This window comes from Sceloporus occidentalis, unplaced genomic scaffold (genome assembly GCF_023333645.1).
Source record: "Sceloporus occidentalis isolate IW3139 unplaced genomic scaffold, rSceOcc1.0.p SCAF_3, whole genome shotgun sequence".
Taxonomy (NCBI): Eukaryota; Metazoa; Chordata; class Lepidosauria; order Squamata; family Phrynosomatidae; genus Sceloporus; species Sceloporus occidentalis.
In genome coordinates this window covers 70626610-70652303 of record NW_028316983.1, presented here as the reverse complement: position 1 = coordinate 70652303, position 25694 = coordinate 70626610, and the positions used below count along the sequence as shown (strand labels likewise).

Genomic DNA, 25694 nt, shown 5'->3' with positions numbered 1-25694 from the left:
AGCTTTCAAAGCTCTGCCAATTCATACTGAGCAAACCAAGAGAGAAAGTTCTTTACCCCACATGATTGTTGCTTTATTTTCCCAACTGATTTAGCAGGGATAGCTAACATAGCTTTGATTTGGAGTAAAGCAAGGGCCTGATTTTCATCTTCTCTTGCAAACAAAGGGATGTTGAATCCAGTGAATCCAAGGCCACTTCTGTTTTGCCCCTGTGCAGCCCTCAATATCCTGTTTCATGGCCTATTGTCCCAGATACTATCCATGGAAGCAATATGGGCAAAACAATCCCGCTGGTGAGGCTTTCTGTATGTGTAAATGGAATCTATAGAACAGATCCACATGCTCCAACAGCCAGCATAACCCTTTTTAGATAGTAGATTTCAAGTTTAGGAATAGGATTAATTTAGGATTACTCTATCAATTGATTATATACAGTCATTTAAAACTTGATTTGTAATGTTTGAATCTTGCAGACTATTGAAACTGCATACTCTAAAAGCTAAAACTGGAATTAGTTTGGTTTGTTGGCTTAACACGTTGGTTTAATATTTGACTATAACACTTGAACCATTAGCTTAAAAACAAGGCTGATAGTTATAATGATGCATGTGGTGTATTTGAGGTGAAATAACTCTTAAACATCCAGACTGGTGAGCAACAACTTTCTTAATGCACACAAGTCACTCATAAAGCATTTCCTCTGCATAAAATGACATTTTTAAGCACTTTTACTCTGGAAGCAGAACATCAAAGCTTCCTTCCTCCATCATTTCAATTAATAACATTCTGCACAGGTACATATGGAGCACAGTATGTGGTTTATTGCAAAGCAGGGTGGGGGGGGGGGTTAAATACCCTTTTTGCTTTAATGATTTAATAAGAAAAATTGACTCCTATTTATTATATTAATACTATGAAACATTATTTTATGTATTAGAAAGCTTGATCAACCATATTTTAATACTTTCTAACATTAACAATCCAAAGTTATTAGGCTTTGATATAATTTACATCTTTCAATAAAACTCTAGGAATTATATTGACAAGTTGATAAACTATATATAGGGGTATAGGGCTACACCAATATGGGACTAAATCAGAAATTAAGTAGCAAAATGCAATTCAGATGTCATGGCCATTAGCTTAACTAATAATTGTTCTAAACAAAACCTGGTCTTTTAAAGCAAGTTGTTTTGATTGATCTTATGTTAACTGAAGGATTTGTTTCTAAATTCTTGCAGTATAAAATAAAGTGATTAAAAAGAAGAAGCTGACACTGGATACTGGTCTAACAATGAACAACTGTCAATAAACTGTTAAAGTTAAAATGCTTCAGTTCTGTTCTTCCAGTAAGAGAGTTGAAAAGCAGTTATAATAGCCAAATGTTTAAATATACATATGAATAATCAATTTTAAAAGACAGGAGTATTTTGCAAAGCCAGTTAAATCACTGAGCAATACTAGAACCAAAAGCCAATATTGCTTTAAGACAGTAAGCCTTTTCTCCACTTAGACAGCATAGCCACACATATGCTAGGGATTTTGCATGGTTGGCAATGGATGTGGTTCACCCTCCTTTGAGTAATATCACTTTCATTACTTTGGTGAAGCCAATATAGGATCCAAATCCATTTTTTCAATGCCCTTACCATCTCCACTTTGGGCCAGATAAATTAATGCTGTTGTAAGAGAGGACAGCTGTCAGGACGTCTCATCATCACATTTTCCTTATCTTCCTCAAGTCCAACATTTCTTTGGTGTCTGCCACATGGCTATCAAGAACTCTTCTAATTAAAGAGCAATTTCTCCTAGACAGCTTTTCTTCTGCTGTCTATCCCTCTTGCCCTCCACTTATCCCTGCTCTGCAGCTGTGTAATTCTTTGTTCTGACTCTTCTGCCTAGAGCATTGTGCATCAACTCTCCTCCATGGAAAGCCTCTGCTACACCTTTTCACCTTGTTGGCTTCCTTTCCTTTTTCTTCTCTCTTCCCTTTGTCCCCACCCCCACTTGCCTTTTGGCTTCCTTTCCACACTTGCCTGAATTAATGGTCCACAGCTGTGGTTGTTCTATTCAGGCAGGGTGCTGCATGACTTGCCAGCGCCTGGGGGTGACCTAATTTCTTGGCACTGCAGCTCACAGCTATCTAATCCGGAGCCATAAGAAGCCCAAGCAGGATATGTATGTATCCAGCAGTTTTTCACAAGTGGAAAGACCATCCCAATTCAGGGCAAAAGTAGCACAAGCTTTCATTCCCAACAGATACAACAATTACATTCTTATCAAGAAACTGAGGATGCAACCTTCAAAGTCTGAAGCAATCAATATTTGCAGACATTGATCCTGGAAACTCCATGGCAAACAGCTGATCTTTCTGGACTGGATTAAGGCCTCTTTGGGCCAGGATCACCAGACTGGCATCTGGACTGGGTGATCACGGCCCAGGGCTAATGGCCTGAGTCATCCAGACAGAATGACGTAAGGCCAAGAGAAACATGGTCCTTTTGATCCATGTGTAGGCCCTCAGACAGCAGATCAAAGGCCTTGCCCACAGCAGAAATGACCCTTCATGATCTCTCTCAACACTGCTACACATCACCTCCCAAAAAGCTGCAACTAGGAAAACAGTCTCAAAGGTATCAATAGATCTTTCTTTGTACATCAATGAGATAATGGATTTTGTCAAATTCATGCACCTGAAATCCTTTTTGTTTTCAAAAGTTTTCTACAGGTGTTTGGGATACTCGTTATTTAATCTTTCCCTTATTCATTTTAAGAAAGTTTGTCTTTTTATACACAAGCCTGCAAATGCATAATTTTCCATATTGCTGCATATATATCTGAGGCAGAGTTGATATGCAGAAGTATGGTATTTTTATATTGTTTCAGTTTCCCCTCATGCTTTTGGACAAGATGCTAGCAAGGACACTCTTGGTTGGAGTACAGGGATGTATCATCTAAGATTCTAAGGTTACAGTTGGAGAGAAAGGAATATAATCAGAAGGTAACATATCTTCTACTTGACTATCTTATATTTGTATGAATTCCCTAGTTATATTACACACACACACACACACACGTACTCATATATATCTCCCCTCAGTATTAGTCCTACCTTAATTAAAATCTATTGAAACAAATGGAAGATTTTAGACAACTATTTTAATTCTCATTTATTTCAAAAATCAGCTTCTTTCACAGTAAGACCCAAATCCTTGCACAAAGGATTTAACATCAAGATTCCCCTAGCTTGTTAACCCTGAGCAGAAAATTTGTTAGGAGGAATATTTAAGTTGGATTGAGTTCATTATGATATGATCCACAAGAGGGCTCCTTTCAACAAGCAGAAATGTTATTCAATGTTCAGCAGCACTGCATGAAACAGCAAAAGTTTTAACATATCAGAAAGTTAATATATCTTTACCATAATGAAAATATAGCACAAATAACCTTAAGGAAATTGTTCAGGGAGACTGATATAGTTATTTTCCTTATCTGTGTGTTGAGAATGGCAGACAGTGTGGTGTAGTGGTTTTGAGTGTTGGACTCTGGTGAATAGAATTTGGGCAAGTCACACTCTCTCAGCCTGAGGAAGGCAAGGGCAACTCTGAAAAAAAATCTTTCCAAGAAGATTTATAAACTAAAATTCTGATCCACAGAATTCACTCATTTTGGTGCATGGTCACTGCGCTCCTCCCTCTGACAGATCCAAGAGAACCTCTGGCTTTAATTCAACTAAAGAATTTCCTCCTTAAATCACAGACTGACCATGAAGACCTCCAGATGTTGCTGGACTGCAGTCCCCATCATCTTCAGCCAAAGGATCTGTCAAAAGTTATCTTGGAAGGTTTTTTATTACATCAGTTCTATATTTAACTCTCTAAAATTGTGCATGGCTTGATACTCTTTCCTTGAGTACTCTGCAAATTGTTTTCTGTCTGAAATACAGAATACTCTTTAGCCTGAAAAGCTTCCAGCAGGGACGTAGCGGGTGGGGTTCTTGGGGTCCGGACCCCCCTTCCATTAGAAAAATGGTGTGTGCGGCTATGCCGCCGCGCCCAAGCCCCATTATAATGGTGGCAGTCTGGAACACCCCCCCCTTCCTAAAATCCTGGCTACGTCCCTGCTTCCAGTGTGTCTCTTGGAAAGCTACCATCTATGTATCTGTTTTGAGGGGTAGGAAGCAATGATTTTAATTACAAAATGAGCAAAGCAAGAAGAATATGGAAAAGGAGATGCAAAACTCTTGTCAGCAAATGAGATTTGGACAACAGATGCTTAGGCCAGTGTAGAAGTTGGTGATTGTTGGTGTGGAAAAGGAGTTTAAGATGGTGGAAAAGTACAAGCTGCTTGAGGGGTCATTTAGGCTTGGAGCAAGTCTATAGTGGATTTCGAAGGCTTTCATGGCCGGCATCCATATTTTTTGTGGGTTTTGGGGCTATGTGGCCATGTTCTAGAAGAGTTTATTCCTGACGTTTCGCCAGCATCTGTGGCTGGCATCTTCAGAGAATGCTTGCCACAGATGCTGGTGAAACGTGAGGAATAAACTCTTCTAGAACATGGCCACATAGCCCCAAAAACCCACAAAAAAAACTATAGTGGATTGCTTGCTCTTTAAAAGTGTTTTAATAGCCTCCTTTTTACAGGGGCATCCGATCTTTTCACACTGGAAACAACTCACCATATGGATCAGATTGTAATGCATCCGCTTTCTTCTCTCCATTAAGCTTGTTTGCTATCTTTGGAGCTCAAACTTCCAGGTTGGTTTAAATATGAGAAATATTTCAACATAACCAGTACTAGTTTACGAATAAAGCAACCCCATCTGGCGATAGGAGATAACATGCATTTATCTCCACTTAAGCTCATCAAGCCATTTTTGCCAGCTGGATATATTCAGTGAGTTTATTTCCCAAGCTTCTCCCCCTGCCCCCAAGGGCTATGGGAATTAGTATCTGCTTTGGTTAACATGAGTGTACACCTGGACTTGCCATGTTTCCTCATTTTGTATAATTTGGTCTAAAATATTACTTTAAAAAAACCAAGATTTCAACACCCATCATTCTAGTTGGTTCCTAATTCTCACTGTGAACATCGTTCCAGACTGCTGTTCACTAAAATAACTCCAAAATCACCCTGAAATTGCTTTGCTAAAATAATTTTGCTGAAATCACTTTACCATTGAAACTGGACTTTGCTAGAGAGCCTTGTTAAAACCCCTGTCCAAAGCACCCTATTCTTATTATTTGAGTCCCTGCTTCTGGCAAAGAGGGAACCAAATGAACATGCTTTTTCAAACCTCTCTTCAGCAAAGTTATTTTTCAGCTCTAACCTATCCTTCTGCAAGTCCTTTCAGTACATAGTTTCCACCAGTTTAACTTGCTTCCTCTTTTGTGTCTTCCATTGTAACCATTTCCTACTATGGCAACATTTAACCTGCTATGGCCAAAAAAGAAAACAAAGAATCCTGCAGCACGTAAGAGACTTTCACAATAAATTATTACTCTAAATTATTAATAAATTAATTAGCCCTTAAAGACCACAGGACTCTTGGCAGCTTTTTCTTGTGTCTTTGTAAATTTTTCTCTTATTTTTTGAACCAGCTTTTGTTCCAAAGTCTAGCCACTTCAGTGCGGCCTTACATTGGTGAACTTGTGGAATAAACTGTGTTCAGATACAAACTGGTGGCCCTTTCACTGTTTAAAACCTGCTATACCTTCATGATGATGGTAGCAAGACAAGAAATGGCAAACTCAGGAAAAGATGAATATATTTGCACTAGCAACATCAACAGTTGCAGAACACTGTGCTGCTAAGAAAAAATGACAAAATAACTATGCTGCTACTGGAAAATAAAAAGCAATGTTCAGTTTTTTATTCCTAATGTGAAAATGTTCACAAAAAATCAAGCTTTGTTGAAACAAGCATTTCACAGGTCATTGTGAAGAGATCTCTTGAGCTAAAACTTATAGAACTTGTCTTATTGTTATTGTCTTATTGTTATTCATTGAACCATTATATTTAAAAGCATAACTATAATGTTTGTTTCACTGCATTGTTTCTCCAATGCTAAAGTAGTGTGGGTAGACTTCAAAAGCTACCTGGTGTGCTTTCCCTCATACGGCAAGGAAAAGCTAGGGAAAATGAGGGAAGGACTAAAACTCCCTTTCCTCTGGCACTATTGCCCTGATGTGATACAGAGTGCTACTGAAGACTCTATCAATTATTAACATATTAACATCTGATTTGGCTGTCAAAATGTAGAGAGAGAAAATGTATGAATTCCTAGAACTTCCTAACTCTAGTCCACAGAAGCAGTACTGGTTGTGTTCTTGGGTATATCTACACTGAAAAAAATAAATCATTTTGACACCAGTTTAACCACCATGGCTCCATTCTACTGAATCCTTACATTTGTAGTTCTGTGAGGTACTAGCACACTTTGGCAGAAAAAGCCAAAGGCCTTGTAAAACTATAAATCCCATGACTCCATAGAAGGGTGCTGCAGCCAAACAGCATTATTTCTACAGGGTAGATGAACCCCTTGTATTCTTCTATGGTTTCTCCCTAGACTCTTTACTAGTTTTTTATGCAAAATTATGGATATCACCATAATATATGGATATAAATTATGGATATCACTATAATCAAAATTAAGGACACCACCATCACTACCATGTTCACAGGATTTATCATTCTGGTTTCCAATTTATAACCGAATGTGTGCTCAGGCATGCAGCATGAGCAAGTGCATTTAGCTGACCAAAAACAAACAAAACAAAACTGAGCTTAACTGCCCAGTTCTATGCAAGTCTACTAAGAAGTCCTACTGAGTTCAATGGTGCCAACTCTGAGTTACACACTGTATCAAATTAGGAGGCATAAAATTCCCCAACCAATACTTTGAAATCAGACTAAAACTTTAATGCATACCAACACAACATGGGTTCCAGCAAGCCAAACCCAAGAATATCTTGGCAAACATCATATTTCTGCTGTCTATTTGAAACTTCAGATATTTGGGAGGTGGGGGATGGAGGGGGGCACCATAGCTAGTGGTCAGCATTTTCCTTTCTAGGTTCCTTAATCTAAGGTGTGCTACTTGTCCCAAAATTTAGTATTGCATAATAATGCACTAGAATAAAAAATAAATAAATGATAACTATATTTAAGCTTCTTTAAAGTTTATTTCATAAAATTTTACTGCCAATATTTGTATCTTAGATTGCAAAAGAAAAAAGAGTTCACAATCTTCTGATGGGCCCAAGAACCTTCACTGATAGCCTGTGTGCTAGAAGAAAATGAAACCTCAGAAAGAACTAAAGAAATTGGTGTGGGAAAATGTCAGAAACATCACTCCACCCCAAAAAAAGCCAGCATTATTTACATGATCCCAGAGGACTTGCAGATAAAGCCTGAAAGGTATGTTTTCAAGAACTTCACTTCAGGCTCTGTGTTTATAAGGATACATCTTTGTATCACAATAAGAACCCAAGCCTTCCCTCCAGTCCATCTGCCTTGGTCCAGGCCTTGGAGGTAGAGAGGAACTGCTGGACCTCTTACCCTTTCCCTCCACCACTCCCTTCCCCTTCTGTGTCATGTCTTTTTAGATTGTAAGCCCGAGGGCAGGGAACCGTCTAACTAAAAAGATTGTATGTACAGCGCTGTGTAAATTTACAGCGCTTCATAAATAAAGGTTAATAAAAATAATAATAAAAATAGGAGCAAAAGCAGAATCTACCACCAGTGGCAGAGAGAATCAAACTATTTGCTCATGCATCTTGTATTTGTTCCCATAGAAACAGACATACTGGAATAAAATTAAAGACTCCAATCAGTGTTTTTCTGGCTCAGACTATTTTTACAATACAATCATTGGAAAAAAGCAACTGACAACAGCAGGAAGAAATGAGTAAGAATGTGACCATTTCAGCAACAGGAAGCTGATACACAAATCTGACTGCTGAACAGTTTCAGAAGCCACTTCTAGTTTTATCTATATTAATATTATTAAATTATTATCATCATCATCATCATCATCATCATCAATCATCAATAGTTATGTGGCAGTAGTTTGTTGGAAGATTGATCTGTACTTGCCAGAAAAGTGAAGATACAGGAATTCAGTAAGGATATTGTATGAGACATATTAAGAATGAGCAAATGTCATGATGTGATGATACTTACCAGAAGGTGTCGAGTCAATGCAGAATCAGCCAAAGGCATTACATATATCTGCTCACCTACACTCTCGAGCTTCTTCTTTTGAAAAATAAATATCATACCAACTTCCTCATGTTAGATCAATAGACAAGATCTGAAGTACTAAGCTTTCACAGTTCACTGGTAAAGCCACACAGAAATTCCCAAATTCAGAAAAAGACCTTTGTCTTACTTAGGCCATGGCGATCTGCTGCCAGATGGAACAGAGGGCTAGATGGACCAATTCACTGCAGACTTTTAAAGAACACATTTCCCATTTCTTTGGGGGGGGGGGATATATTAAGATTTGTTTACTTTATTACATATATTGTGACATCCAACTGCAACCCTTGTTAAGAAACATACTGAAATTTCAGACAGATATACTGATTCCTGTCATTTTAGATCAGAAGTAGGCATCTTCAGAAGATCTGAGAAGCCATTTTTGATCACTGAGTCCTTCTGTGGGTGACATGAAAACCCCAAAATGCGGTGGGGGGGGGGGAGCAAATATAAATGGAAATGGCTTCTAGTCCTCTTCTGGAGGGATGTATTTGTTTTAGATGGAATAGCTGCATCTCCTGGATGAATCCATGAAGATCAAAAGCACTGTTTTGACCCAATTTTCAGGCACCAATTTTAAAATTTTTACTTTCAGTCTTGGAGTGCAGTAAACTTCCATCTGAAACTTCCTACCTGGAAACGCTGCATTTCACCTAATGGTAGCTTGTATCACTGTTTAAGAAGCTAAGGAATATACTACATTGTATAAGAAAGAAATATTAACTACCTGGAATATGTAGTGCAGGTGGGGAGATAAAGCAGGCTGGAGTTTAACATCTGTTATTTAGAAGTGGCCTTGAACGATGCACAAGAAAAGCAGCCTACTTGGGAAGCTTTTACATTGATGCATGTCTTCTCTGATGAGACTTTTATATGTTAAAGGTAAACATGCCATAATCTAGATCATTTCAATCTGGTCTCAGCCCTGGTTATGGGGCAGAGAAGGCTTAGGTCACCTTGACAAATGGCCTAGGCCAGGAACTGGACAGAGGAAGTGTGCCTGTACTGGTTTTGCTGGACCTCTCAGCAGTTTTTGATACCATCAACCATGGTAGCCTTCTGAGCTACCTTTCTGTGATAGTACTTAGAGGTGCTGTTTTACAATAGCTCCAGTCCTTCCTGGAGGGTGCACTTAGAAGATGGTGCTGTGGGTTTGCTATTCAACAACCTGGCCATTGGTCTGTGGTGTTTCCTAGGGTTCAATTTTGTCCCTCATGCTGTTTAAGTTATACATGAAACCACTGGGAGAGACCATCTGGAGTTTAGGGGTGTCATCAGTATGCTGATAATGCTCAACTCTATCTCTCATTTACACTTAACGCCAAGGAAGCTTTTCTGTATTAAACTAATGTCTGTTGTCATTAATTGACTGGATGAAGCTGAGCACATTGAAACCTAATCCAGACAAGACAGAGGTGCTCTTAGTCAATTAGAAGGCAGATCAGGGAATAGTGATTTAACCTGTGCTGGATAGAGTTTTACTGAAATCTCAGGTTTGCAGTTTGGTCATACTCTTGAACTCAGGCATGAGCCTGCAGGCGCAAGTATTGGGGATGGCCAGGAGTGGGTGTGCACAATTAAAACTAGTGTATCAACTATACCCGTTCCTTGAGATGTCAGATCTGGCCACACTAACACATTTCTTGGTTACAGCCCATTTGGATTACTGGAATACTCCAAAGGCATCAGATCCCATTTGATCTTGGAAGCTATGCTGAGCCAAACCTGGTTAGTACTTGGATGGGAGGAAGAAATTGGCAAAACTATATCAGAGTATGCCTTGCTTAATAAAACCTTATGAAATTTGTGAGGTCACAATAAGTTGATGGGGCACTTAAAGGCACATATATACACAACAGAAAACACATTCTAATTTGGGGTTCTTTTAGAAACTGGTCAGAAACTTCAGCACATGCAAAATGCTGTGGCTAGATTACAGACCAGAGCTGGTTATTGTTGCTGTTGTTGCATGCGTTCAAGTCATTTCTTATGGCAACCCAAAGGTGAACCAATCAAGGGTTTTTGGTTTGTTTGTTTTTTTGGCAAGATTTTTTCAGACAGGGTTTGCCTTTGCCTTCCTCTGAAGCTGAGACAGTGACTTGCCCAAGGTGACTCAGGGTTTCCATAGTCAAGCAAGGATTTGAATCCTGGTCTCCCACATTATAGTCCAACACTCAAACTACACTACACTGGCTCTAGGGCTGCTTATAAGGACGGATATAGTTCTCTTGCGGAAACAGCATCACTGCCTAATAATTTTTTTTCAACGACACTTGTTTTCAAGTGCTAGTTATAACCCATAAAACCTATAAAACCCTATAAGGCTTAGGTCCAAACTAGCTGAAAGCCTATATCTTCTGCCCAAATCTCGCAATCTTCATAGAAGGGCTTTCTCCCAGTTACTCCAAGCCTTCTCAAGCTCTTCTGGTGAGTACAGAGGGGAGAGACTTTTCAGTGGCTTCTCTCAGGCTATGATCTCCCTCCACAAGGAAGCTCAGTTGGCCCCCTCTCTGCTCTCTTTTCACCAGCAAGTAAAGTCTTTCCTACTTAAACAATCAGGCTGGGATAGAAGGATGTGCAATGGGTATGATGCTTTAATACGTAATAATGTGTTTCCAGATTTTCAATTTTTTTAAATTAATGCTTTAAAAGTAATGTTTTAACTGGATTGATTGTTTATTGATGTTTTAACATTTGTACCATGCATTTAACTAATATTGCAAGTCACTTTGGGCCACCCTTTGGGAGAAAGGCAGAATATAAATCAAATAAAATAAAAATAAATAAATAAATGTTTCAGCTCAATGATCATAGAATACAACAAACAATACCTACTTTTTTATATTTATTTTATTGGTTTTATTGAAAACTGAAGATCAAGATCTTCTGCACTCTGTATCTTCATCTACAGTTAATAGGTAACGGTGCACTTCTATTACTGTTTTAAAAGATGGAGTTGCTGGAATCATGCCCTCCGAAGAGACAGCAGAACAGAGGGGATTTAACACTGCTGACAGAACAAGACACTAAGCTCAAGTTGCAGACAAAAGGAAAGCCTATATAAAAATCAACAAAGGGTCTGGTGACACCTTAAAGACAAACAACCTATGCTTTCATGGACAAGAATCCATCAGATGTATTAAACATTTTGTGGAGTTGGGATATATGATATATACACACATAGAATAGTGCAGTCAGACACAAAAGGGCATGTTCTTTCCAAAGTAAGAAGTTCAGTGTATGTTTCGGTATCCTACTGACATTAATAAAACTTCAGGGTACTTAACTTTGGCTGAGTTGTGTCCATTCATCATGAGAATCCTACTTATTTAACAAATAAAGTCAGCAACTCAAACTTTAAGTACAAAAACAACATCAGAGGAGTCAAATGGCCGATTTTTCATTTCAGCTCCTATGCTTAACAGCACATGTCATCCATACTGTTCGTAATATTCATCAGTTAACACACGATTTGTACTTTCATATTTCATCTACCAATGGATCTCACTGTCATTTTGGCATTTGTTAGCAAACTTAACTTGAAGTTGCAATCCTACAACCACTTAGCTACAAAAACAACTTACCAAAATAATTTATTTAAGGAATAAATTTCTAAGTAAACAATTTATTTCTAAGTAAACAGTAATATATTTGGCCACTTCTTTGGTGTATTTTGAGTACCCTCAAGTCCCCAGGGAAACCACACATACACACACAAACTTATTTTTAATTCCCCTGAGGCCATTACCATATACAGTATACTCACGTATAAGTCGAAAAATTTAGATTAAAAAAATTGACCCAAAAGGCCTGGGTCGAATTATACAAGGGTCAATACAGTCATCCCCCCGAGCCGGTTCCCAGCCCAGCTACCTTCAGTGGGGGCAGCCCTGCTGGGAAGGGGCTGGGAAGGTGATTGATCACCACTGCAGCCTCTTCCAAACTGGGTTGCCTCCAGAGGGGGCAATCCAGCTGGGAAAAGGACAGGAGGGTGATCGATTGCCGCCACAGCCACTTCCCAGCTGGGTTATCTTTGAAGGGAGCAACTCAGCTGGGAAGAGGTGGGGAAATTGTCCACCAAGCCTCTTCCCAGCTGGCCTCCTCCTTAAGTCTGACCTTTGATTTATATCCATGGATCAATTTTGGCCCCAAAAGTTGACCCCGACGTATACATGAGGTCGACTTATTGTCGATTATATATGGTGTGTAGTCTACTTTATTCAAAGTTCATATCAAAATAATCATAGCCATGACAGATTAGTTTTCATATAGTAACCAACTGTACAACAGGATGTCTGACATCTGCAGCCATTGAAAAGCTAATGTATTAGAATTTGTAAAATCTAGTAAAAAAGAAACTAAAAGGGCTAAGCCACTGTCAGTAGCAAGGCAATATCAGACCTTCTTCCTATACCACCACAGAAACATTTTTATTGTAAACACAACTGAATCAAGTCTAATGATCAATATATGAAAGTTTGGGGACAAACTGTGAAGGCTTCCAGCAATTATTTTGCTGCTGCCAGGAAAAGTGATGATGGAAAATAATATAATAGGATGTAGAAAGCATATCTCCACACATTTATGTTAAATTTATATGCTGTATTGCTCTCTCCAGCCAAATGAATCACTATTTTAGTATCCTCAGACAAAAACCAAAATTAAAGTAATTTGAACAAATAATGATCAAGTTGTTAAAATAATATTCCATTCATACCGCAGAAACACTCATGGGAGAGAGACCTTGGGCCCTCAATTTGACTGACTCACCATGTGAAAACAAGATACTAAACGTTCCTAGGGAAAGAGAAGGAAAAAAAAGTGTATTCAGAACAAGGTAAGGGCTAATGCCCCAGATTATTCTGTAGAAAATGTATATACCTCAGTCACTCACATCCTGAACCTAATCAAGTCTTTCTTAATTAAAACAACAAATTTAATGGAACCCTGGAAAAGCAAAGCATTTTCCCCCATTTAAAAAAATGTTAGGTAGGAAAGCAAAAAAAAATGGAGTTGTCTCTTGCTAGACAAAACCTTAATGGAAGAGGAAGCACAATATATTTTGCACTAAAGCAGCTCCTCAAACTATGTAAACACTGATGCAGTGGCTGCATTCATTTATGAGCTTGATTCCTCCAACTCAATTTTGCATTTGCAAAATTTGCATTGCACTCAATATCACACAGGTCAGTTTTATAGCTAACATAAAGGCAGACATGTACCTATACAGATGTATGTTAAAGCTAATGGAAGACAAAACGAGTGAGATGACAATAGCAATCTCACAGTCATATAACTTTTTAATAAAAAAGTAATAAAGAAAGCCAATTAATCCACATGACTCTTGAAAGGTCATTGAACAGGTAGGCTCAAATGACAATCTTGTGAATGAAAATACAGTCCTCCCTCCGTTCTCATGGTCTTCGGACACGTGTCCCTCGCTTATGTGCAAGGGATGAACGGAGGGAGAATAAATGGGGTCTGTGGCTTTGGTGCATGCCTGCGTGTACCCACGCACCTGCGCCTATATTGAAGCTAATGGGGTTTTAATATATGCAAAACTCCATTTTCGTGAGGGGGTCTGCAACAGATCCCCCACGAAAAAGGAGGGGCGACTGTACACTTAAGCAAGGGCAAGAAACCACAGCTGTTGTTTTTCCCAGTATCTTATTTAATCAATCTAGATAACAAGAATATTAAGAGAAAGTTGAATTCATCTCTACAGATCATTAAAGGATTCAGCAAATGAAGAAGTTCATTCCAGACTGCTCATCTGTAGGAAGATCTGAAAATATAAAAACTGCTTAGCCTTATCAGTGGAGACTCTTGGATAGTCTGCACATCAAGTATACTTACTTGAATCCTCCCATCGGAGAAGATGCAGTTTCCATGCTGAGTAATAGAGAAATCCCAACACCAGAAAGAGACAGAGGGCTAGTAGCACATTACGCATGAACACCAGCAGTCCCATCTTCTCATGGGTTTGGATCTTCTATAAAACCTGAGAGAAATAAAAGAGTTTGAGCCTTGCATTTTCTAGCTGGTTTACATATGTTGACTAATTTATGTGTACATAAAGTATCACTCACACATATGTTCTCTTCATACATATTATTCAAGTACTCCTACCAGAAGCACCAATATTCCATTTCTATACCTTTTACTGGACGTACCAGTAACTTCCACCAAAATGAACAGGATACATGTTTGAGTATATGTTTCATTTTGTTTTTAAAGCGGGGTATTACTCCTTCAACCATGAAAACCCCCTGAGTGACCTTGGGCAGGTCACACTCTCTCAGCTTCAGAGGATGGCAATGGTAAACCCCTTCTGAAGAAACTTGGCAAGAAAATCCTGATATAGGTCTGTTTTAGGGTCACTATAAATCAGAAATAAAGGCACACAACACACACAGATATATTATTACTTTGGCCTAAATATCCTAAAGGGACCAAATCCTGTCTGATCTTGGAAGCTAGGTATAGTGAGCCCAGGTTACATGGAAAACTGTCAACAAATACCAGGTGCTGTAAGATATCGTTCAGAGAAGGAAACCGGCAAAACCACCTCTGAGGGTTCCTTACCAAAGAAAACCCTATGAAATTCATGGGGGTGCCCTAAATCAACAAAATATTTGAAGGCACATAAACACAGCACACACATTACTCCTTTAGATACACCAGCTTTTCATGCAAGAAGTATCATTTGTGTTAATTTAATCTTTACTTAAAACATTTATTACCTGTAACATATCCTGCTCATTTTTTGCAGCATAATAAACAGTTTGGTTATTGTCGTGTGCCTTCAAAACGATTTCAGTTTATGGCAACCCTAAGGCAAACCTATCACTGGATTTTCTTGGCAAATTTTGTTCAGAAATGGTTTGTCACTGCCCTCATCTGAAACTGAGAGAATAGATTTGCCCAAAATCATTCAGTTGGTTTCCATGGCTGAGCAGAGATTCAAACTCTAGTTTTCTAGAGTCCAACAGTCAAACCACTACACCATGCTTGTTCTGTTAACAGTTTGGGGGTACCCTCCAAAAGCATTACTAAGGTTAGGACCAAATGTATATAAGCTTTGGAAGATAGTCCTGCTCCCTTCATTGACCCTAGCTAGGGAGGAGATTTTACAAGCAGAGGCACAGGCTGTGTGTCTCAGTGAGATACACAGGGACCATTCCCACAAGTGCAGGCAGTAGCATGAGCAACAGTTCTTTAAATCCTGCATCATGAAGCCCTAGCAGTTGGAGCAGGACTTTGCAAATAGCCCTTCTCCAGACAGAATAACTACTGTATTTTCTGGTGTATAAGACTACTTTTTAACCCAGGAAAATCTTCTCAAAAGTCAGGGGTCGTCTTATATGCCGGGTGTCGTCTTATAGGGCAGGTGCTGAAACTTCTGAGCCGGAATGGAGAATCTGCGGTCGCCGCATATGGGGGGGGAGGGGGGGAGCTCAAAAATGGCCGCAGCCACATCCCCACCGTATACGACGATCGTATGAAAGCAGTTACCGCTCTGATAGTCTTGGAGACAGGGAGGGCTGGGCAGGCAGGGAGAGCTGACCAATCCAAGCAGGCTTTGTATACAACAAGGTTTCCTGCTAAGTACCTGCATGTCATTTGAATTAAAATTACCATATTGAAATTAAATCTGATGTTTTTTAATTTTTATTTGGTGTGCGTTGGAAGAGGGGTAGTCTTATACGGCGAGTATATCCCAAACTATATATTTTAACTGGAAAAATTGAGGGTCGTCTTATACGCCCAGTCGTCTTATACACCGGAAAATATGGTACTAGGAGTGGGTGTAGAGGTAGAGATCTTTCCTACAAAAGAAACATGCTTTTTAAGAGACCATACAAAGCTTGAAGGCTTTGATACCAAAGTCACAAAGAGAAGAGGTCCAAAAGATATGAGACTGGGAAATTCTAGTAACAATAAAGAAAAAAATATTTAGAGGTTTAAAGAGGAGAATTAACAGGCATAAGATTTAGAAGAGAAAGAAGGAAGTGAAAGTAAGAATGCCAAGAAAGCAAAAATGCTATGCAACAGAAGCTATCCCTTCAACAGGTGAAAAGGAACTAAAGAAAGAATACCCTTTGGCACCAAACATGGGCACATGCCCGATGGGGCAGGGTTACCAAAACCTACTCAGCTCAGGAACGTTCAAACCCTGGCCTCCACAATGCTATTTCAACATTTAAACCACTACGTCACGCTGGCTCTCACATCACACACTGCAGTTCAATAATTAAAATTTGAAAGCCTGACTCAATAAAAATGTCTTCACCTTTTGGCAGTGTACTTTGTACTATGAAACAACAGATCCTGAAGGCATGGCAGAACACGGATGTAAATATCTATATTTTCTGGAACTGTTCCAAAAGATCCTGAAAACTAGTAATAAACCATATTGACTCAGCATATGGTTCTATTATAACCACTCTCATTTTGGCATTAGAAAATCTAAAAATGATTGCTCATCTCTTAGTGGCAGCAAAAATGGTGTTTGCTCACAAGTAGAAGACTCTGGTTCAAAACACACTGCAGAAATAATCCAGTTTGAGACCACTTTAACTGCCGCGGCTCAATGTTACAGAATTCTGAGAACTGTAGTTTTGTGAGACATTTAGCCTTCTCTCTCAGAGAGCTCTGGTGCCACAATAAACTACAATTCCCAGAAATCCCTAGCACTGAACCACGACAATTAAAGCAGTCTCAAACTGGATTATTTCTGCAGTGTGTTTTCGACCATAAATCTACTTTCTACAAAGGAGCAGATACTTAAAAGTCTAGGGATGTATCCACATAGCAGAATTAAAGCAGTTTGGATACTACTTTAACTGCCATCACAGAATCCTGGAATCTGTAGTCTGGTGAGGTTCCCAGCCTGGTCTGTCAGAGACCTCTGATGCCTCACCAAAGTACAAATCCCAGAATTCTGTAGGATGGAGTAAAGGCAGTTAAAGTGGTGTCAAACTGTTTTAATTCTGCTCTGTGGATATAACCTAGGTCATTATTTCTGTGATTAAATTGATGCGTTTTTGTGTGTCAGAAAGAGGATAGGAGGACAATCTGTTTTTATGGATGTGGGTTTTGTTATTTTTCTACAGACAAACTTTCCACAATGAGGACTGAACACAGGGAGCAGGTCTTCACAAGGAGCCATAAGCTTGAGTACCTCCTCCTCCCCCTATGTTCCTTGTATGTGCACCTTCATCTTTTGATTAAAACATACTTTACCATTACTTCCAACCCACAAAATTATGTCTTGGTCAAAAGAAGAAGTAACAGACTTCTTCCATGAAAGTGAGGAGAGAGATGGCAGGGTAGATGGAAGCACTAAACCCCATGGATCATTCCAATCCAATATTAAATCAGCCAGTGTTGACTCACTGGGACATACCATAATTATATGATTTGCTCCATGTCATGTCAAATTTAATTCAGATATTACATTAAATTGTTCTTTAAAGAACACTTATCAAGGCATTCCATGACTATTCCAAGCAACCAGAATAAATTGCATTAAGAAAGTTATTCCCGTCTGTGTGATTTTTCTTAATGGAGTGCAAAATTAGGGCAGCAAACTGTAATCTCTCAGAACACCAAACAATCTCCACAGACATTACCAAATCAGAGATAGATGGAAGTCAGAGTTATGCTGACATGCCCTGTGGGTAAAGAGCCTCCTAGGAGAAGAGGTGGTTAACTGACTGAACCCGAACAAGGATATTCAGAGACTTCCTTGATTCCGAATGACAGACTTGGGAGAGAGCAAAAATCTGCAAGAAGTTTGGGTTTTATAGAGTTCTTTGTCCCTACCAGCAACTCAAGGTAAAAAGCACTACAGTGTCAGGCACTAACTATTGTACATAAAATAACTTTGAAAAACTAAACCAAGATGATTTGAACAGTCAACATACCACCCAATAAAACTGTAGTTGGATCAGGATCCCTTCATCTGACCACTAGTGTCTAAGGCACACCTTCAAACACACCACAAGCATTAAAAACACTGAACTTTCACTAGTATTAGGAAACACAACTGATGGAAAAATGAAAGAATGCAGGGTTCCTTTCAGTAATACTCCAGAGACACTGCAAATGCAGTTTTCACCTCTGAACACCATTTCCCCCACTCATATGAAAGCAGATCTGCCATGCTTCAATATCATATCTAAATAATTGACAAGGAAACGCCATGCCTTGAATAACTTTATTCATTTGTATCTTTCCTGCTGTTGCACAGCTTGTTTCTTTCCTCCCCACCAGTATAGAAAAAGATATTCCGTGACAGTCAACTAGAGCCCTAAAATCGCATTTTGACAAGTTGAGGCAAAAACAACAACAAAAGCACAACTTTCCTCTGTAACTGGAGCATTTAGTAGGTAGAAGAAAAGGTACCACTAACGCTTCATTGCCATTATCCTAAACAGTTGTTGTTGCTCAAAAAGATTCCTCTCTAATTATACAAACACAACCTTAGTAACAAGAGACAAAGTTGCTTAAATTGAGCACATCCACTTTTGACTCTAATTCCCCTTTGCTTAATCCCATGTGGAAATGTTTATAAAATAATGTGCAAAGCTTTCATGGGTTTTTTAAATGAATATCATAAGAAAAAGAAGGTAAGTTGTACATAGCACTTGATCTAGCAAAAAATGCCAAACATAACTGGCAAGGTACAATTATTATTACTATTCACAACATTAATTCATAAAATTGCTTCTGGACATCAACTAAAATTAAGTTTTAAAATGGATTCCCTTTGCTTTCTTGGTCCTTCATCAATCAAAGAAAGAGCCTGCAGGTAAAACACAAAACAAGATGAAGAACTATGAAACACCCTACTGAGGGAGATTTGGCTGACTACTTTCCTGTTTTCTTTCTCCCAGCAGGCACACATCTTTTTTGCCAGGTGCAGGGCAAATAAAAATCAACAATCAAAAAACAAACAAATGACCACACACTTAAAAACAAACCCTGAGTTTTAAAATTTTTAAATAGACTATTAAACTGATTTTTGAATAGCACAAAATATCACTAGTAGACTATTTAACTCTAATTTTAAAATAAATGTTAAAACTAAATGTCAGTATGCTTACAAAATCTCTATGTAAAAGGTTTTTTTTTATTTTTTAAAAAGCACGCAGGATGACATGGTGGCCATGTGGTCTAAGCCTTTTTAGGCCAACAGAAAGCTAGCTTTGAACCAAAACTTTGAAAGCAAGCACCACTTATTTGATACTTTTGGCTGACTGAGAGCCCGTATACACAGGCCAAAATAAAGCTGCTTTGGGTCACTTTGAAGGTATGGTATTTAAATGATGTATGCATCCTAAGAGGCTAAAAGCCATGCCAAAGCCATGCTCCAGTCCTAAGGACTGGAGCGCAGCTTTGACACAGCTTCTGGCCTCTTAAGATGCATGTGTCATTTAAACAGCATACCTCCAAAGTGACCCAAAGCAGCTTTATTTTGGCCTGTCTGTACAAGCCCTCAGTAAAGTTATCTTTATATGATGGTTTCTGGATTTTGTTAGGGTTTTATGCTGTATTGTATACTCAACAATGCTACGCTGGAACATTTTAAAATCAATGTGATATACATGGAGATAAGAACAAATACAGACAGTGGGTTCAAACTTTTGCAGATTTAATTATTCATGGATTATTTCCTGCCATGTTTACTGCTGCCCTATGCCATTTTTGATAGGGTCTGGAAGCCTCACAAGACTGAGATACTGCAAACAAATCCATATTAAAAATGGCATAGGGCAGGAGCAGAGGCGACAGCAAGTCCCGCCAGCCACCCATTTCTGCCTTGCAAAGGAACCCTGCCTCCTCAAAAGCATCCATGATGGGCTGAATTTGCACATTGTACTTTTTGTCTGTGTTAAATATGGTTGGGGAGGGTAAGAATTATTTGCAAATTTTCCACTTTTGCAGGGGTCCTGTGCGTGCCCCTAACCCCAGTGAATGTGGAGGGCTGACTGTACTGTGAACCTTATAGCAAAATAGAAAATACCTACCTCAATACTTTTGTGATTGCTGACTGAACAATAAAACAATGGCAAATATATATATATATGGAAGCTGCATAAATCCAGCAAACAGTATGCTTGTATAAGCTAACTACTAGCTAAGATGCAAAGATTTCATGCTGTCAGAGGACTCAGATTTGATAAGTTAGTATCAAGCCATTTCTTTTAGTATAGTAAAAAAAACATCTTCAGCTTTCTAATCTATCTACATATCTGGTTTTGGAGATTTCTTTCATTGGATCACTGACCCTGGAAGAAAAAGCATAAAGTAAAAATGCATATTTGTTGTGATGGCATACATTTTTAAACTGTTGTTGCAGTATTTTATTATTACAGCATTTTGTAATAAATCTGCAGAAGCATATTGATGGATACAGCCATATGATTTTAATAAATAACCAGACTAAAAGACAAACAAGAAAATGAAAAGGGGAAAAAACAGAAGACATAAAAGCAATTCAGTCAGTAAAAGATTTGTCAGCCATGCTTAAAACTAGATCAGATGACAGTTTGGAAGGTCTGGGCTGCTGGCCAAATTAAAAAAAAAAACCTTCTTCATTTAGGAGTTTTAAAAAACCAGGCAAGCCACACACTTTCCACATGCAGAGCACCACAAACAGACAGCTATCTCACCAGTCGCTCCCTCCTTAATTTCAGAATGTGGTCTGACTTGAAAAAAGGGATTCTGCTGAGATTTCTTAGATACTCAGGCCTCTAGTCAGTTGAGCACCAGCCCTTTGCTTCCAACTGATGTCATCATGCTGCCTTCCAGAAGTGTCAGATACTTTTCAGACTCAGATAATATGTATGGCAAGTGAGCAAAACAGTCCTTGTGTTTGACACTGGGTACGTTCCACATTGCTTCTCCCAAAGGTATGGCTACTTCCAGGACGCATCCTCTCATTCAGTAGACAAAGAGGCTGTTTCAAATGTGAACAATGCTAAACAGGAACAATTTATTTTTTGGTACTCTTACTAGGCGATGCTCTATTTGGGTTTTCTCTATCTGAAATATCTTGGTCAAGCCCTGCTAATGTACACTTCTGATGAAAAGGTAGCTTTATTTTTGCCCGAATAAGGATCAAATCACACTTATTAGGAGCTGTGTGAGAGTACCTTCTAGGCTCAGTTCCAGGAACAGGGGAGAGGAGGTGGACAGACAACTGCATAGCTCTCCTCTTCCAAATCGTGACCCATTCCCTTGGCTGAATGATGATCAGATGATAAAGAGTCATGCACATTGCTTAGGCCAATGTTACTCTTGCATTAAAACACTTCAGAGCAAGCAGCAAAGGAATTCATAAGGAAGCCAGGTGAGTGGAAATAGTGGTTAGAGACGATTCAGCACTTCCTGTGTTGTGTCTGGCAACCTTAGCTCACAGGATCAAAGCATCAGGGTTTTTTGGTTAGCAAGAACAATGACCAATTACTAACTATCCCTCAGATTTCCCAGTTCACTCTTAACTTCAACAAAAACATTGCAGTAGCTGGAAGAAAATGGATTTTCCCAGCAGCGATATGTATTTCAGAGAACTCTCCCTGTTGTAATATGAAGCGTTTGGGTTTGACTTGTCTCAATTGACAATTAAGTCACATTGACTATACAAAAGACCTGGCAAAGATGACAAGCTTAAGAGCTGCTATTGACACTGAGATAAAGTGTTGTTCCCTGTTGCTGGGATAATTATATTCTGGAAAATCTTGACCTAGTGTTTATGCCCTGTTTGAGGACATACTGTATCCCCATTCCTGCCCTTTTTCATGTGGTCTGAAAGCTCTCCTATAATCAATACACTGCCTTTTGCCATTGTTCTGGTAGTTTATGATATCAGTTGCTCCTAATACACTGAGTTGTTGTTGTGTGCCTTCAAGTCATTTCTGACTTATGGCAAACCTATCACGTGGTTTTCCTGGCAAGATTTGTTCAGAGGAGCTTCGCCATTGCCTTCCCCTGAGACTGAGAGTGTGACTTGCCCAATGTCACCCAGTGAGTTTCATGACCAAGCAATGAGGAATTCCATAATGAGCACCTGCACTTTGAAATTTATTACTGCTTCATGATGATTGGCTTATATTACTTTCAGCACGGAGGTGGTGACAGACTGTCTCAATGCTACCTCAGATCAGCATCCTGCCCCCCCCCCCCCGAATACAAGATGCTGCATGAACATTCAAAGCTAGTACAACAAGGAGAGCAGTAAGGTAAAATCTTGTTCAGGTGCACAGAGTTGTTTGTTTTTAAAGGGGACAGTTCTGTGTTAAAATTTATCCTTCAGAAGAATCCATCATAATAAGAGAATGCAAGAAAGGTTGGATAAACTTCCCCTTTCAGAAACAGATCAGGTCCTCTCTTTGATCAGCAAGTTCTCTGGTTTGATTCCTTTTCGCTGCAAATTCTCATGTTACCTTCAACACAAATGATGCTGATATTCCTATGTGGCAACTGAAGGCAACTTTGCCCTTAATCTACCAAAGTTACAAGATGACAGTTTGGACAAATACAGATATGTTTTGGTACAGTATTCTTTCTCCTTTCCTCTGCATTCAGAGAAATGGATTGGTTACCGTTTGGATAAGGGTTTCTCTTCACATTCAACTCTGCGTAAGTCAATATTGACACAGTTGGAAAACTGATGTTGAATGCGTCTAACAAATAGGTGTGATACAACCACACACGGATGATACCTAAGAATTCAGGCACATTCTTATTAACTACCCCAGCTATAATAAACATGATTGCTTACTCTTCCCACCCTACTTGGCTTTCCTTGATACAGAGTAAATATTGACACAAAAGGAGAGGTTGCCAACTGGCATCTCCATTAAAACCATCCAACTGCTGTTGGCCTTCAGCTCTTGACAGCAACCCTCAGCAAAGAGGAGGAGCCACGGCCAAATCTGCAAGAGGACAGGTGCTCCTCTGTGGCAAAGAGGAATTACAACATACCAGCTGATCATTTTGAATAAACAACAACCTTTCAAGATGCAAAGGGATCTCTGAGACTCACTGTGCAAAAGAAGTTGTAGCATGGGCTTTTGTAGACTTGAGTCCAAAACAGACTGCAGAGACAATCCAGTTTGAGACTGCTTTAACTGCCCTGGCTCAATGCTAGCGAATTCTGGGCATTGTACTTTTGTGAGACATTTAGCCTTCTCTGTCAGAAAGCTCTGGCGCCACAATAAACGACTATTGCCAGGATTCCCTAGTACTGAGCCAGGGCAGTTAAAGTGGTCTCAAACTGTATGGTTTCTGCAGTCTGTTTTGGGCCTTGGTCTACTTCCTCAGATGCAAGTAGACCAAGCCTACGAAATCTTATGCTATGTCTTTCCCTCAGTTAATCACAAAGACAATGGAATCATAGAGTTGGGAGAGACCTCAAGGGCCATCTAATCCAAGCAGGGATACACAATCCTGGCAGATGGCCATCCAGCCTCTGTTTAAAAACCTCCAAAGAAGGAGACTCTTCACTCTCCAAGGGAGCATATTCCACTATCAAACAGCTATGTTAGGAAGTTATTCCTAATGTTGAGGTGGATTCTCAAGATGCTGTAAGATCCCTTTGCATACGGATATTCCAGGCTAACACAGCTATGTCTCTGAATTCCACAACCTTTCAGAGAGCTTAATAATAATAATGTGCCTTCAAGTGTTTTCCAACTTATAGTGACCCTAAGGCAACCCTGTCATGTGGTTTTCTTGGCAGGTTTCTTGCCATCCTCCAAGGCTGAGAGAGTGTGACTTGCCCAGGGTCACCCAATGGGTTTTATGACCAAGCAGGGATTGGAACCCTGGTTTCCAAGAGTCACAGAATCAAAGAGTTGGAAGAGACCCCAAGGACCATCCAGTCCAACCCTCTGCCATGCAGGAAATCACAATTCAAGCCTCCCCATCCAGCCTCTGTTTAAAGACCTCCAAAGAAGGAGACTCCTCCACACGGAGTCATCGGTCCAAAAGGCAGTGCAGAAATAATCCCATACTGAGGCCACTTTACCTGCCCTGGCTCAGTGCTAGAGAGTCCTGGGAATTGTAGTTTACTGTGACGCCACAGCTCTCTGGCCAAGAAGGCAACATGTCCCACAAAACCACAGTTCCCAGGATTCCCTAGCATTGATCCAGGGCAGTAAAAGCGGTCTCAAACTGTCTTATTTCTGCAGTGTGTTTTGGACCATAGTCCACCCGTCAAACGTCATGCTGGCTCCAACACCTGAAAAACAAAACTACTGAAGAAACCAGACGAACACCCCACAAGCCAAGGGCCCAGAGGCAATTCCAGCCCCCGCTCCATCCCAGTGTTAAATCAGAAGCAACTCCACGAAGCTGTGACGACTAGGAAACCAAGGAAGACCTCCCCAGAACAAGCAAAGCAGCAAGGAGAAGGAAGATGACGGAGGGTGTTTAACGGTAAGGAGGAAGGAGGGAAGCATCCCTGGTGAAGGGAAGAAGGGCTGCGCGTTCACTGCCAAGGCTCACCAGAGCCCCACTGAGGCTGGCAGTGTGCTGTGGCGCCAGGGCGCTTTCTGAGAGAGGGAAGGCTGTGTCTCTCTCCAAACCACAAGCCACAGGATCCCACAGCACTCAGCCACAGATCATGGGACATGCAGCTCCTTGCGGCCCCAGGGCGCTCTCTCAGAGACCACAGCTCCCAGGATCCCCCAGCGCTGAGCCACAAACCCTGAGAGGTGTCTCTTGTTGTGGCAGAGGGCGCTCTCTCAGAGGGAAGGCTAGGTATCTCACCAAACTACAAATCCCCGACTCACACAAAGCGGTTCCAAACCGGGTTATCTCTCCAGTGTGGATGCAGCCTGGGACGGCGACGGCGACCGCTCCCCCCCTCCCTCCCTCGGTGGACCCGCTCCTCACCAGCGCAGCGGGGGTCTCCCGGCCTCCCTTCCTCCGCCGGCCTCCGGTTCCTGCCGCCCAGCCACCCGCCATGCCGGGCCGGGCAGCGGCGCTGGCACACACGCCAACCAGCCGCCGCCAGCCTCAGGGACAGAAGGGGCCGCAGACCAATCACGGGAGGGGGCGGGGCTTCCGTCGGCCAATGGCGAGAGGCCGAGGCTGGGTACCGGCGGGAGGAGGGGGTTTCCCCTCAGAGAAACACCTAAAACGGCAGCCGGAGTGTAGTTGGTGGGCTTCTCTCCGCCGGCCAATCAGAGAAGCGGAGAGAAAGAGACGGCGCGCCGCTGTCCAATAGAGAAAGGGAAGACATAGAACAGGGCAAGGGATAGTCCAATCAGGCAGGCGGCATCTTTGCCCGCTTAGCCAATCAGGAGGAGGAAGGGTCGTCTACGGTGATTGGGAAGAAGGGACACTACTTGGAGCCCCCCCGACTGTCTAGGAATCATAGAACCATAGAGTTGGAGGAAGCCCCCCTTCATCTCCCC

General features: G+C 40.5%; 1 protein-coding gene across 4 annotated transcripts in view; it reads right to left on the bottom strand.

Moving 5' to 3' along the window:
• ST3GAL3 (ST3 beta-galactoside alpha-2,3-sialyltransferase 3) overlaps positions 1-25277 on the bottom strand; it is a 279714-nt gene extending 254437 nt beyond the window's left edge. For 3 of the 4 annotated variants that reach the window (XM_089514962.1, XM_089514963.1, XM_089514965.1), the window contains exons 1-3: positions 25171-25277; positions 14119-14263; positions 13033-13059 (exon numbers count right to left, since the gene is read on the bottom strand). In XM_089514962.1, the coding sequence (XP_089371088.1) occupies positions 13033-13059; positions 14119-14233 (142 nt within the window). In that variant the 5' untranslated portion in view covers positions 14234-14263; positions 25171-25277. The remainder of the gene's footprint in view (positions 1-13032; positions 13060-14118; positions 14264-25170) is intronic. The other variant, XM_089514966.1, reaches the window with a different exon arrangement.
• Positions 25278-25694: the final 417 nt, after the last annotated feature.